Source organism: Neltuma alba, unplaced genomic scaffold (genome assembly GCF_004799145.2).
Source record: "Neltuma alba isolate B1F8T4 unplaced genomic scaffold, ASM479914v2 tig00004532_pilon, whole genome shotgun sequence".
In the NCBI taxonomy this organism is placed as follows: domain Eukaryota; kingdom Viridiplantae; phylum Streptophyta; class Magnoliopsida; order Fabales; family Fabaceae; genus Neltuma; species Neltuma alba.
Window position 1 is genome coordinate 133,962 of NW_021633751.1, and position 14,773 is coordinate 148,734.

Below are 14,773 nucleotides of genomic sequence, written 5' to 3' on the forward strand. Positions count from 1 at the left end.
AAAGATCATTGACCATAAGGTAAAGAAAGAACGTTGGCCAGCCAAAAAAAAAAATACTTAAAAAATTACAAAGAACTCACATTAAAGATAAGCTTCCATAATATTTCTAAAAAAAGGAAAATAACTTCCTAAGTTCCATGAACATAAAAAATAAAAAAAGTGATCTCTGAAGTCCAAGGAGAATATCATATAGGGTGGCAAAAATTTTGTAAGCGATTATTGCTCAATTTTATTTTTTTTAAAAAAAACAATACGAAAGAAGGCCAATGTGTTTTCATAGTATAGTGGCATTCCATTAAAACTGGAATATGATGCATTCCATTCGATTATGCTTATAACCTCTAGTTATTAATTCTTACCCTTGTAATTCAAAAAATTTGAGAAAGAAGCGAAAGGGGGAGTCAAACCTAAGAAGATGTAAGGGCCCCTTTGGTACGTGGACTTACATTTTGACGGACTGGGAGTAAGGGTTGGAAAGGAAATGGCAATGGGAGTGGGAATGCTGTGGGATTAGGCTTTAAAATTGTGTTTGGTGCAGAGTAATATTTGAAACGATTGGATTCATTATTTTTATTTTATAAGTAGCCGTTAATTTTGAAAATACAATAACACCCCTGACCTCAACTCCCACACTCAGTCCATCGCCATTCTCGCAACCCATTCCTTCATTGTGGCTATCCTCTGTTCTCCTCTCAAACCCAGGGTCGTCATTATCTTTTCTCACCACAAAATTTAGAGTGACCTTTTTTTTTTATGCAAATCTTGATAACGATGACGGATCCTATGAATTTCAAGTTTCACATCTGCCAGACTGTGACTTACGAAGCATATTCTTCTTCTTCTTCTTCTTCTTTCTCCGCCATATTCTGAATCTTTTTCTGGGTTCTCTGATTGCTGCACTGATGGCGGGTGAGCTTGCGGCATTGATGCTGGTACTTGAAGGCCTCGATGTAGCGAAGGGTTTGGACAAGGGAGAGGAGGGAGACTCAGGTCCAACAATGACAGCACTAAAGGCGAGAGGAATTAGAGAGAGCTAGGAAAATGAGGTCGAGGAGTTGTGCTAGAGAGAAGGACTCCATGAACCAGAGCTGACGAATACAAATGGAAGAATATAGATACTGGAGATGGAGGAAATGGCTGAAACAATGACTAAGGAGGAAGACGCTGAATAGGGAGGGAGAGGATATTTTGATAAAAAAACCATTTTAATCCTGGGATAGATATTGCAGGACCAATGGCGTAGGTGGTAATGAGGAATCCCATGAAGGATAGGACTGGGAATGGAATCGGATTCCTCATTACCTCGTACCAAACATGAAAACTTAGGATTACTCAATCTTAGTCCCAATTACAACTTCTCAGTTCCACGTACCAAACAGGACCTAAATGTTCATGTTTTTCTTTTTCCTTTTTTCCCAACGTAAATGCTCATGTTACTGTTAGGAAGGGATGATTTACTTGTTTTTCTGTAATGACTCTTTATTTCCCCCCTCTTCATCGGATTTAAATCGTTGTTCTGTTTTTGTGTATGTCATAAAGCGTTATTTTTCCAATTCTAAATACTTGGTTTTTCTACTTATCTCTTGTTCTTTAAGATCATTGACTTGTTTTTCTTCTTCATGTTTCTTTCTTTCTGCTGTTGGGAGTCGTACGGTTTGTATTTAACGTTCGTGCTTGGTTTAGTCTTGATTCATAACTATGATCTATATTTTTCATTTACACCATAGCAATTTAAATTAAAGAGTTTAAATTTATTAGTCTTTTAAAAAGTAATGGTTAAAAATATAGTGATCTCCCATGTAGAGAGCAGAATTAAAAATTACATTAGAAAAATAAAAATGAAAATGAAAAATATTTGCGTGCAAAGTTATTGGTTTTCTGGATGTGTTATTCTTGATATAAGATAATATATATGAAAGATGACAATCGTTCGCCTACCAATAAATTAGCCATATAAAAACATATCGTGCATTACAAATTAACATCTTGACCATTACTAGTCAATATAAATAAGTCATACTAATACACTAGTTTCGTAATAAGTGTTATTTTCAAGTCATATAAATCCACTTCAAATCTACTGAGGGCAAATTAATTTTACTACTACTTGAAATTAATTATTTATATTTTAATTTTACACTCAACTTATTTCTTATGATTATTCATTTTATTTTTATCAATTTTTTATTGTTTTATTTTTGTTAATTAAAATATTTAGTGTATAATTAAAATATACTACGACTGTAACCAGCCCACTCATAGCTTTGATTATAGCGTGCAGCATTGTTTAGGCCAATTCAGGGTCTAGTCCGGATTTTTTTAAAACATACCCTGCCTTTTGTAATATTTTTAAATATATACAGAATTTTATATTATTTAAAATGAAGCTCATGGAAAGGATGATCTACTTAAAATTGTTTGCTATATTAGATAATGTCTCTTCGTTTTTCGTTCTTTTCCACCTCATCTCTGATTCTTCAAGATTAGGCAGGTGAAGTCAGAATCTCATTCTGCTGTGCCTTCGGTAAGCCTCGGGTTCTCTGTGTTGTTGACTTTTTCATGTATATATCATTTGCACTGTCATAAAAATATACCTGAATCCAATTTACATTTCTATTGTACCTTTAGTTAAGAGATTGATCGAGTACAATTGAAGAAAGTAGACTTGTACTAAAGGGAAAGAATAAAGAGCTTTCTAGTTCCTAATTCACGTGCGCAAGTTTTTCTTTGGATAAATATTCATTTTTATAATTAAGCAAATTGAGTTGAGTTGAATTAGATTACCTTAATAATGGGCGCATATGGTTTAGAGAGAGTGAACATAAGAAGATGATTAGTGTTGTAATTCAGGGCTAATTAACGACGTTTAAGTGAGAAGCAAGCTTCAAAGTGAAGTTAATTTAAGCCAAAAGTCTTTAAGGCCTGGTCCATTATTATCTAAATAATAATAAGACATGATCCATGCTTAGGGTCATGAAAATTAATTAATTAATTAGTTAGTTAGTTAATATGCATTGAATGAAGCCATTATTTGTGTGGGAGAGAATAATGACTTTGGACAACATCGTTGAAGATGTGGAGAACTTATGTAGTGCTGCGAAGGATGGTGAGTGGCCGAAGGAACTAATTTTGGTGCTCATGAATACTATGATTCTCATCACTGTAGTGAAATCAATATTATTCAAATAAAAATTATTTTTTTAAAAAAAACTTACAGTTAAAAGATTATATTCGTTTTGGATTATCTAGGGGAAAAGATTTTTTTAAAAACAAAAAAATTAAAAATTAAATCTCTGCTATCCATATTAAATTTGAACCGTTATCATGATGCTTATTATTGCACACCCCAGCGAAGAAGTTAGTTTTAAGTGAGGTCAATAATTATATTTTTATCACAAACCTCCAAGTTCAGTCCCATGCGATGTTGAAATAGTACACACTTATTACAGACAAAAGAGAAATAAAGCTATCAAATCATCACTACACACGACAGCTTTTTAAATGAAAGTCGATGGGGGATTGTATTGTTTAAATAGAACTAAAACATGCACTTAATGTGGCGGGTTCAAATTCTTGGTACTTCGGATGGCACCTATGGTCTTGCGGTTAGCGATTGGAATTTCGGTAAACATATACGTCAACGCAGGACCAATGAATGTGGGTAGTGAGAAAATGGTAAGGAGGGCGATTGGCAAGCCAATAATTGCATAAGTTTTAAAAGAGTGGTCATGGAGCGTGAGAGAGATCCACAGAGCAACAATGGAGCCGAACATGGTCAAAATAGCAAGGTGATGCCTGAAAGGAACATATCTCCAAAGGTAAAGAGATTGAGAACGAAAAGCAAGTATGGACAAGAAGGAGATGGCGGGAGTGAGGGACAAGGAAAGGGCCAAAAGCGATGAGTAGTTCTTTTTATGGAAATTGACTGCCACATTGGCAAAGGCCATGGATGCCACTAAGGTCGACACTACAGAACATGCTTCTGAGATCTGATTTACCCACTCTCTGTCCCTTGTCATTTGCTGCTCGAAACTTTCTCTAAAGATTTCTTCTGCTCTTTTCCCATCATTGCTGGGCGCCTCCCACAGTTCAGGAGGCACTGAACTTTTTACTAACTGCATCACAATTCATATATATAACTCACGCCACGTTTATTTATCCAACATTTTAAATAAATCTATGACTTAATGTGCTGATGAGTATTTTAATCTATGATTGGACCTCACGGCCGAGCCAAAGAGATTTTAATAGCAAATAGATACGCACCTCAAGCCACTTGAATTCCTCCACCATGGTAGTTGTCTGCATATTTAGGTTGACTCCAAGCTTGGCTGCCAAATGCAATGCGGTATTTCCATTTTTGTCCACTAGACTAAATGCACTCCTATAAGGGTCTTCATTATTTTCACACAAAATTTGATAAATCTTGTTCTTCCTCTTTTCTGCCACTAACAGAACTATGTTCTTTCCTTCTTCGTTCACAGCTTTCATGGTAGATGCAAAAAAGTCTAGAGTTTTCTCGACCATTTCTGTCACGCCATTCTTAGTAACAATCATTAGGGGTGCGTCAACTATTTTAGATGCTGTTTCTATCCAATCATTCACAGTCCAAATCACAAAATTAGATTGTTGTTATTGTCGCAGCAATTTGAATTGAGGAAAATCATGCTGACTGAATTAATATTTCTAATTATTCAACGAAACTTGATCGACCATAATTCGTTGATGATACATGGGTAGTTATGATGTCAGTCATAATGTAGATATATAGGACGTGAACCATTGAAACAATCGGTTTCTGAGTCGGCATATTGATGATACAATGATGCTTGTGTCCTCTCAAGTGTCATACAAACACTAAATTTTATTTGCCAAAATAAAAGGATCCACGGACTTCCACAGAAATTCAGAAAAAATTTTAACAGTAAATTATACCATTCTAATTTGATAGTGTTAAAATTAGATCAATAAAAAAAGTTTCATTTTGATAATGTATAATGATTAATTACGTAGTCGTCCACAAATGTCACGTTCCCTATATCTATAATAAGTTAATTAATAATGCTTTATGAACTAATGCTTGGAGTTTTCATGAATATTTACCGTTGTCTTCTTTTGTGCTGGGGAAGCTGAAGGCGGTTTAGAGGGGCTTATGGATGTTATTTCTGATAAATATTCTTCGGAAGCATGATGAAGAAGTTCTTCCATTATTCCAAGAGACCATGTGTGCTGCTCCTTCATTCGCCGTATCCCATGGAACCAATTTTCTAGGAATCAGAACGCCGAGTCAGTTGCAGCAAAATATTTATAGAAAATAATTTAAATTGTGCATAATTAAATTAAAACATGTTCATTTAAAGTTTTGTACATTGCCATTGAGTTTAACCCATCAATATATTGGGACTGTTATTGGACGTGATATTATCAACATTATAGCGTTATGCACCTTTCGTAGTGGAGATGCACAATTTAAGGAAAAGTTTTGAGAAGATTTTGATTGGTGGGAGCTTAATGGTCATGTCAGTAAGGAGGCAAGATAATATGCAGGGGCTTATGTTAATTTTGGTTATGGGGAGTTTGATGATGCACTGGGATATAATCTCGAAATCGTCGCATTTAATCACATGCCAAAGTAGAGCCTCATGATTGCATATTGACTTTCTTTTTGCCGAGGAAATCTGATAGAAGACTTTGTTAAAAATGCAAGGTGATTCTTGAGAATGGTGTGACACAAAACATAGGGGTTTAGGCCTAGATGCGCGTGTTAAGACTAAAATCCAAAGTGCCGACATGTTTAAAACTGAAGGGTTACGTGGTGTGATGAGAGCTTTTGTCGTTGATCTTGGGGTTTCCAATCAAAAATAAATCTAAACAATGCAATATAGTGTAAAATTCGGGTTGTTTCACTTTGAGGAGCCTTTATTTGAAATCCTAAGCAAATTAAGTATAAAAAATAAAGAATTAACTTGGAAAGGGATTGATTTTCTTTTTAACTAACTAATTGGCAAAATTTAAAAGGATGCAAAATAAGTAAATAATTTTTGTATTTTTAGTTTATAAAATGGATGTGAATGAAATAAACAAAGAGAATTAACAAGTGACAGTAAATGGAAAAGCAATCCTGTAGCATAATGATTAAAGCCATCATTACTTCAATTAATTTGAGAGTTAGTTAAATTCAAAAGACTCTAAGGGCCACCCCTAGACTCAGTTTAATTAGAATAATCAACACCAAGCCACCTTGCATATTAATTACTCACAATTAAACTATTTCAGCACAACTAGCCAAAGAGAATCAAAGAAAAGCAATTAACATTTTTAGTCCAATAAGCAAGCCATCTTGAATTACTATTGAATGTTCACAATAATTTCAAAACATAGCCTGACCCAGCACAATGTAAAGAAATTAAAGCTAATCACAGCATACAGTTAAATGTTAATCAAAGATTCTAACAACTACAACCAATCTCAATACAAATATAAATCATTACAGCATATTCAAATATTGTAAAATTCATTCTAGGACCTAGAAATCACAATTACAATAAAATTAAAAAAAAAAGAAGATAGGAAGAGTTGAAACTCCCCTTTTTGAAGCTCCTAGTTTAAGTCATAAACATTGTGCTAGAGAATCATGAAAGTCAGCCACGGTTTGTCATAGTGAAGGCCACAATTAACATTCTGCTACAAGCTACCACGGAGGAACGCCGAAGAGGAAAATATATCAATGAGAATGAGTTATTGGGATCTGATTGCAGCTTCACGGCGCCACTACTTTGTCGATGATCAGTCTGCCACGTGGAGAAGAATAAGAAGATGAAGGTGATGATCAGTCTGTTCTTCGTTCATGCTCTGCTTGCTTTCTCTTTTCTCTTTCGCCGCCAGTTCTTGCCTCCTCGTTCCAAATGATGATGATTTGAATAATAATTAATAGGGGGGTGGGGCATTTTGCTCCCCTTTTTTTTCTAATTATTTTTTAATTATATTTTTTATTTTTTTTCTTTTTTTAAATTTTAATTTTAATTTTTAAATCTTCCAAAAACTTGCAATCGAAATTCAAGAATAAGGTAGCATTAAGTGTCCTTAAAAATCAATTAATCATAATTAAACCAAAATATGACAATGTTGCCCCTATAAAATAATAATTCAAAATAAAACATATTAAATCAATTAACGATCAATTAAGGCCAAAAGGGACCAATTAAGTTGACAAAACCCATATAAAAGATATCAAAATATATAAAAATAATTGAGTTTGTCAACTTCCCCACACTTAGCCTTTTGCACTCCTGAGCAAAACATCAGTAAAAAAGAATCCACCAAAGACACTCAATGCAAACAAACATAAAACCAACTAAGCATGAATGTGCAATTAACTCAAGCAACCTTTATTCCTAATCAATCAACAATCATAGAATACTTCAGTATAAAGAAATTAACACAAGAAACATAGCAGGATAAAGAAAGAGAAACATAATAGAGCTCACATAGAGTACAAGTGTTTCACTCATCTCTCAAATGGAAAAAATTCCACTCAATTCACCTAAATTAGCACCTACCATAAGCTTGTAGAGATTCTAATGTTTCCACAACTAACATACCTTAAACTCATGATCAAGGGGACTTGAAAGGTTGTAATGTTAGAAAGCATGGCCAAATGAATGAAATGAATTAACAAGTGAAATGCATGAGTAATAAAGTATCAACTCAAAGTGAGCTAAAGTACAATCATAAACGAACACCAATGTGCGGATTTTAAACTTTTTGAAATAGAAATCCTTACTCTTCAAGCCACCATGGAATGCCTTATTTTGAATTTTATTCTTTTGTTACAACTTATTTTCTTTTTCTATGACTTTTTTTGGCTTTTTCTATACATTTTCTTCTCTTTATTGCCTTTTTCTATTTCTCCTCTTTTCTATTCTTTTTTTTTCTTTTTTCTTTTTGGTTTTTTTTTTTTTGCATCCAAACCCAAGAAGGCAAAGACATAGACATCAATGATGTACTTTTCAAAATGAAAAACCAAATATAACTCGTGCAAAACACTTGCTAAAAAGCAGTGAGTGAAATGAAAGTAAAGGCTCAAAGGGTTGAACAAAGGTTAAATAAAATAGCTTGTGTTTAGGTAAAGGGTTTAGAAATGAATAGCCCTATCATCCTCACAAATCTGGTATTAATGCAGCTTTGAAAAAGAATCTAGACAAGTTCTAGAGGTTAATCAAAACTAGGTGAAAATCACATAAGATGAGAAAAATACATGGCTAAAAAATCCTTCCATCAAGGGTTTTTCCAAGATGTTTCCTCCTTAAGGTGAAGCTATGAAACAAGGTTAATAATACTTCACCAAAGGCATTCTACTATGCTAATCAACTAAGAACAGAGATCACTCAAATCAAATGCAATCAAACTTAGCCGTACAACATTCACAAGCATTGTGCAAAAGGATTTTAAAAGGAGATGCTTGTTAGAGGTAATCTCACCCAAGAGGGGGTGAATTGGGTGAGTTATAAAAATCTTACAAAAATAAAACAATGAACTAACGGAAATAGAGAGTGTGAGTTAGAGAGATTTCACCATAGAAAAGTGGACACAGAATTTATACTGTTTCGGTTTCAACCACTTGACTTACGTCCAGTCCTCAGAACACCTCTGAGTATTCCACTATGTTCCAACATTAATTGGGCTCTTAGTGCCTCAGTACAGTAATTGATACTCTCAATCACTCCCCCTTACTACCCGTAAGGTTACAAACCCACTCAAGAGTCCACACTCTTGAGTTTCACACAAATCGTGATTAATGAAGAAGGGTACATACTCTCTTATAGAGTGAATAAATGATAATCACTGAAGTTCGGTATATGGAAGAACAGAGTATTGAATGTAACAGTAAATGATCAATAGAAGGTAGCTCGCATATTCAATCTGTTCATTTAATGCTTCTTCATGCCTTTTATAGTTGAGGTAGTTTAGTAACCGTTAGACGAAAGAGCTTCTAGCCGTTGAGAGTCCAGTTATGTGTTTTCCCAGTTGCAATGGTTTCCGCCATTAATGCTTCTGACAAGATAGGTTACAGGCTACTTAGACAACTGTTGGAGAGCCGTTGGGTTTTCCTTCGTAATCTGCAATAATACATTGATTCAATAAGTTTTTCTTTGTAAAGTAAGATCAATGGCAAAACCGAACAGACGATAAAATGAACATTCATAGTTTACGGGTAGAATCAATCAATTGTTAAATGTGCTGAGTAATAACTGATCGTGCTTGATCAAAGTAATGATCGATTACTGCTTGATCGATCAAGTTATCGATTATTCAGAGTAAGAGCTTTTGAAACAGATAACTAAGTTTATCAATCAAGTGATCAATAAAAGGAAATAGTGACATCATACTAGTATGCATAGAAAAAGAAGATCAAAGTCACTTTTGATTTTGAATCTCTTTAAATAGAGAATTAAGACAATCATGAAGGCTGAGAAAAGCTCAAATGAAATAGATGATAAATTTTGAGAAATATCGTGACCAGTTAAAGTTTAAACTGAAATCGCCTCATGATCGAACAAATGATTGACCACTTGTTGATCGATCAGGTTATCGATAAATAAAGTGTTATAGAATAGAATTTAAAGCAATAATTTTTCAAAGATGTTATTGATAAATGGATGATGGATAACCTTATCGATAAACAATAAGCAAAAGTATATTCAGTGAAAACACAGGCTATATAGGTTGATCGAATAGGTGATCGATTAATGAATGATCGATCAAGTGATCGATAAAGAGGTTTATTCTTGTAAAATCAAAGAGCTGATTTATCGATCACGTTATGTGAAAAACAAGGCAAATATGAAGTGCAGTGATCGATCATATTATCGATAATGTGATTATCGATCCCGTGATCGAAGAATCATGATTTAAAAATGATGTGCTGATTATCGATCATGTGATCGATAATTTGCTGATCGATCAGGTGATGGATAAGCTACTAAAATAATTACCTGCACGCAGAGCTATAAAGCAATGTTCGATCATATTATCGATAAATGACTTATTGATAAAGTAATTGATAAATGGTGACTAAAGCAAAACATAGAGTGAATAGAACGTATTACCATTTATTTGTCTTCTCATCGATAATCTGTTTATTGATCATGTTATCGATAAATGCCTATTAGATTTGTGTCCTTTTATCTGACTGATATTCGATCATCTTGATTATCAATCAAGTGATTGATAATTTAGTCCAGATTTTTATACCTAACTAAGTTAACAATGATCAATCAACACATTATCTAACAAGTTATCGATCAAAGTTTCTGCTAAATTACTTAAATGTATAGAGATATTATCTATCAGCTTATCGATAAGTCCTTGATCGATCAGATGATCGATCAACATACTAAAACACAAATTACTTACTTTGTTATCATCAAAACCTTAATCCTAACAATGCCTAAGGATTACAAAAGTCAAAAGTCAGCAACAAAGAAAATAGCAACTCGCCCATACATTAGTGTAAAACACTGAGGCGAATAAAAACACTAGGACATAAAAGCCAGCAACAAAATTCCCATGCAAGAATTACTCTCAAATCATATGATACTATTCAGAAATCAACCAATAAGGCAAAGAAGAGAGCAATTATAGCAGCAATACTAGAAAACAAGAGCAAATCCAAAGGCAAAGTTTTTTTTTAAAATAAACTCATCAACTCAACAATCCCTCCCCCACACTTGATCAATACATTGTCCTCAATATAAGAAAAACTACATTATCTTAACCTAAACTCTCAGGTGAAGTGAAAGTTGTGAAGTCCGATTTGAAATTGAAGCACAACACATCACTGTCACAAAGAGGAGAGAATGGAGAGATAGGATAAGATAATTTGAAATGAAAATGACAAGTATAAATCAAGTGATCAAAAGAGATGGCAGAATCAAGAGGAAACAAGACAAACAATTACTAAACAGAAATAAACAGCTACAACTACAACTACTAGAGAAGTTCCCTCTCTGACACTTACTCCTAACCATCTCAACAAACAGATATCACCAGCAATACAACAGAAAGTAAATGAGTAGGGTGGAAGACAACAACCATGTGATCAGGGGGTCTTTGATCCTCGTGGTAGTGCTTCAGCAGATGGCCGTTGACTTGTGAAGTTATACCGATCTCCTCATCTACAAGCTTCACTGTGCCAAAGGGATATACTTTAGTAATTCTAAACGGACCTTCCTATTTGGTGACAAACTTCTTGAGAATCAACTTGAAATATGACTTGTCTTGCTTACACCTTGGGATCAAATTCAAAATTAAAACCAAGGATTGTACTATAGGCACAATCTCGGGTCGTTTCACTTGTTGGAGCCTAAATTATTAATCCTAAGTTAATTAAATGCCATGAAAATGCAAATTGACTAGGGAAAAGTTAGGGGTTTTCATTAAAACTATTAATTGAGATAAAATGCAATGTAAATATATTTTTGTATTTTTGGAAAATTAGGATGGAATGGATGGGAAATAAGTGTTGAAACAATTAATAAAACCTCTTGAAAATGGACCTTTGGCAATCATAGTTCAAAATAATTTTGGGAGTAAAAATTACTAAGTTTTGTAAAGGAAAAACCTTAAAGAACCCTTTAAGTCTAGGATCTTAATCAATGACCACCCATCTTATAAGATCTATTAAGCTCACTTAGTGTGTGTATTAAGATTAATTAATGCACTTGGTTTAATACAAGCCCAAATTAACTCAATAATCAAACAATACTATGCAAGAAAAAGAGTATCAAAAGAGTTGCATAGAAACATATATGTAACCATATATATTGAAGCTCAAATTCAACATTAACTAATCCAATACACAAGATAATCATCTAGAATTGATTACAACCGTAATCAAAGCAGTTCAGCCCCAATTTACAAATCCTAAGACCTAGAATTTCATAAATAAACAACTAGAACTATGGATGAAGCTAACTCCCCTTTGAAGCTCTTGGAACTCATGTCAATCAACCATCTTCAGGAGTTAAAGAACCCCTAGCCCTCCATAGCTCCAAGCATTGCTCCAACCAGCAGCAACAGTCGAATCTCCATAGAAGAAGAGGTTATGAATGGATTAAAGGGAAAGATGATGGAATGTAATGAAGAATTAATGGAAGGAGGAGATGAGAGGATGATTTGGTGAAAGAAAGGTGAGGAGAGACCGAATGAGGCTTCCCTAGGTTGAAACTCAGCTTATACTGGCTACTAGAGGTGGTTTTGGGTCGGGTTGAAGCTTAGGGATCCGAATCAGAATGTTGAAATGGTGACTTCTGCAATTCTGACAAATCTGCCACCATCCGCCACGACGGATGGTACTTTTCAGTGAAAACGCAAAGCTTCATTTACTCAAGGCCTCTAGTGTAATTTCTTGACTGCTAGGGCCCTTTTCTGCGATTAATTCGATCTTTTACTACTTTTAATGTTGGGACTAAAGTGTGATTTCCAAATTTGTCCAAATTTCTCCCGAAGTACCTACAAGGAAAATCATACATAATATAGCATCAATTATCCTAGAAATCAATTAATAATAATTAATCTCCAATTATGACAATTTTACCCTTATTATGCACTAATTCAAGGTAAGACATTTTAATATAAATTAAGCACAATAAACACTAAAAGAGCTACTAGCTATGATAAAAACCCTTAAAAAGATATGAAAAGACAATGAAGAATTGGGTTAAATCACAGCTTCAACCGGGCTTTAAACTTTAGAACCTTGTCACCTTCATGAAACTGCTTCCTCAAATCTGTTTGTCATGAATCATTTTCAGCTTTTCTTTGTAGATTCTGGCATTGTCATAGGACTCAAGTCTCATGTCTTCAAGCTCTTGGACAAGTGAAGATTCGAGATCTCCATCACATGCCTTGATTGCCCAGTAAGATTTGTGCTCAATCTCTATAGGTAGATAGCAAGCCTTGCCATAGAGCAACCGAAAGGGAGACATGCCTACAGGGGTCTTATAGGTAGTCATGTAAGCCCAAAGAGCTTTCTTAAGCCTCTCAATCCAGTCCTTACAAGATGGTTTCACAATCTTCTCAAGTATTCGCTTCACTTCCCAGTTAGAGACTTCAGCTAACCTATTCATTTATGGGTGATAAGGGGTGGCAAGCTTATGATTGACTCCATATTTGACTAATAGAGACTTGATGGTCTTATTGCAAAAGTATGTTCCTTAGTCACTAATGATTGCTCTTGGAATGTCATACCTACAAAAGATATGAGAACATAAAAACTTGACAACAGTAGAAGCATAATCTTTCCTAGTTGGCACTGACTCTACCCATCAAGACACATAATCTACTATAAGTAATATGTATTGAAACCTAAAAGATGAAGGGAAGAGACCCATAAAGTCCATGCCCCACACATCAAAGATTTCACAAAAATGCATAGGTCTTAAAGGCATTTCATGCTTCCTACCCAAACTCCCAAACCTCTGACACTTATCACAAGACTTGCAGAAAGAATAAGCATCCTTAAATAGACAAGGCTAATAAAAACCATACTCTAAAACCCTCCTAGCAGTCCTATTAGCACCAAAATGCCCCCCGCAAGATAAAGAATGTGCAAAGGTAAGTATAGAGTTGATCTCATTGTTTGGAACACAGCATCTAATGATCTGGTCACTGCATTGCTTCCACAAGATTGGAGCATCCCAGATATAGTATCTTGCCTCCCTCTTCAGCTTATCAATATGAAATTTAGACATAAAAGGAAGTACAAGGTTAGTGACAAGATAATTAACTATATTACAATACCAAGGCTCATGAATAGCCAAGGCAAAAAGTGCAAAATTAGGAAATGAGTCAATAACAAGATCAGAAGAGTCAACTCCCTATGTGCCTTCAGGTAACTGACTAATATGGTTAGCTATATGATTCTCCACTCCGGCTCTATCTCTAATCTTGATATCAAACTCCTATAGCAGCAAAGCCCATCTTAGCAGTCTAGGTTTAGACTGAGGCTTCTTAAATAGGTAACGAACCGTTGCATGATCTATAAAAACAACCACTCAAGAGTTTATCAAATACTGTCCAAACTTATCCAAAGCAAAAAGAATAGCAAACAGTTCATTCTCTGTAGTGGTGTAATTGACTTGAGCAGAATCAAGCATCTTGGAGGCATATACTATGACTCTAGACTATTTCTCCTCCTGCTGTCCGAGCGTGGCACCTACTGCAAAGTTAGAAGCATCACAAGACAACTCAAAATGTAAATTCCAATTAGGTGCAATGAGAATAGGAGGTAAAACAAGCATAGATTTCAAAGTGTCAAAAGCATGTCTACACTTGTCATCAAATTTAAATTCAACATCTTTTTTTCAACAAGGTAGAAAGAGGCAAAGCAACTTTACTAAAATCCTTAATAAAGCGTCTATAGAAACTTGCATTCCCTAAGAAAGACCTTAAGTCCTTTAAACAAGTAGGATAAGGAAGGGATGAAATAACTTCAATTTTGGCCTTATCAACCTCAATCCCCTTTTAGGAGATGAGATGACCTAAGACTATCCCTCTATGAACCATGAAATGACACTTTTCAAAGTTCAAAACTAATTTCTTATCGATACACCTCTCAAGAGCCTGCTCTAGGCTATTCAAGCACTCATCAAAACTTTCATCATAAACAGTGGAGTCATCCATAAAAACTTCCATGTTCTACTGTAAAAGATCACTAAATATTGCCATCATATACCTTTGAAAGGTGCCTGGAGCGTTATACAACCCAAAT

The 14,773-nt window shown here is 34.6% G+C and overlaps 2 protein-coding genes across 2 annotated transcripts; both read right to left on the reverse strand.

Annotated features, from left to right (window-relative positions):
* Window positions 1-3,551: 3,551 nt before the first annotated feature.
* Window positions 3,552-4,527, reverse strand: LOC114745105 (uncharacterized). The gene is made up of 2 exons (XM_028933246.1): window positions 4,267-4,527; window positions 3,552-4,115 (listed from the first exon to the last, which is right to left on the reverse strand). Exons 1-2 carry the CDS (start codon window positions 4,525-4,527, stop codon window positions 3,552-3,554), a joined length of 825 nt encoding a protein of 274 aa, XP_028789079.1.
* Window positions 4,528-12,785: 8,258 nt separating this feature from the next.
* LOC114745106 (uncharacterized) lies at window positions 12,786-13,130 on the reverse strand. Its single transcript, XM_028933247.1, has one exon. The coding sequence runs from the start codon at window positions 13,128-13,130 to the stop codon at window positions 12,786-12,788; it is 345 nt and encodes a 114-aa protein (XP_028789080.1).
* Window positions 13,131-14,773: the final 1,643 nt, after the last annotated feature.

Excerpts from the sequence above, each read along its gene's own strand:
- LOC114745105 (XM_028933246.1), bottom strand. The coding sequence starts at position 4,527 with ATGGTCGAGAAAACTCTAGACTTTTTTGCATCTACCATGAAAGCTGTG. Across the intron at positions 4,116-4,266 it reads AGGAATTCAAGTGGCTTGAG|TTAGTAAAAAGTTCAGTGCC; the intron begins GTGCGTATCTAT and ends ATTGTGATGCAG.
- LOC114745106 (XM_028933247.1), bottom strand. The coding sequence starts at position 13,130 with ATGAATAGGTTAGCTGAAGTCTCTAACTGGGAAGTGAAGCGAATACTT.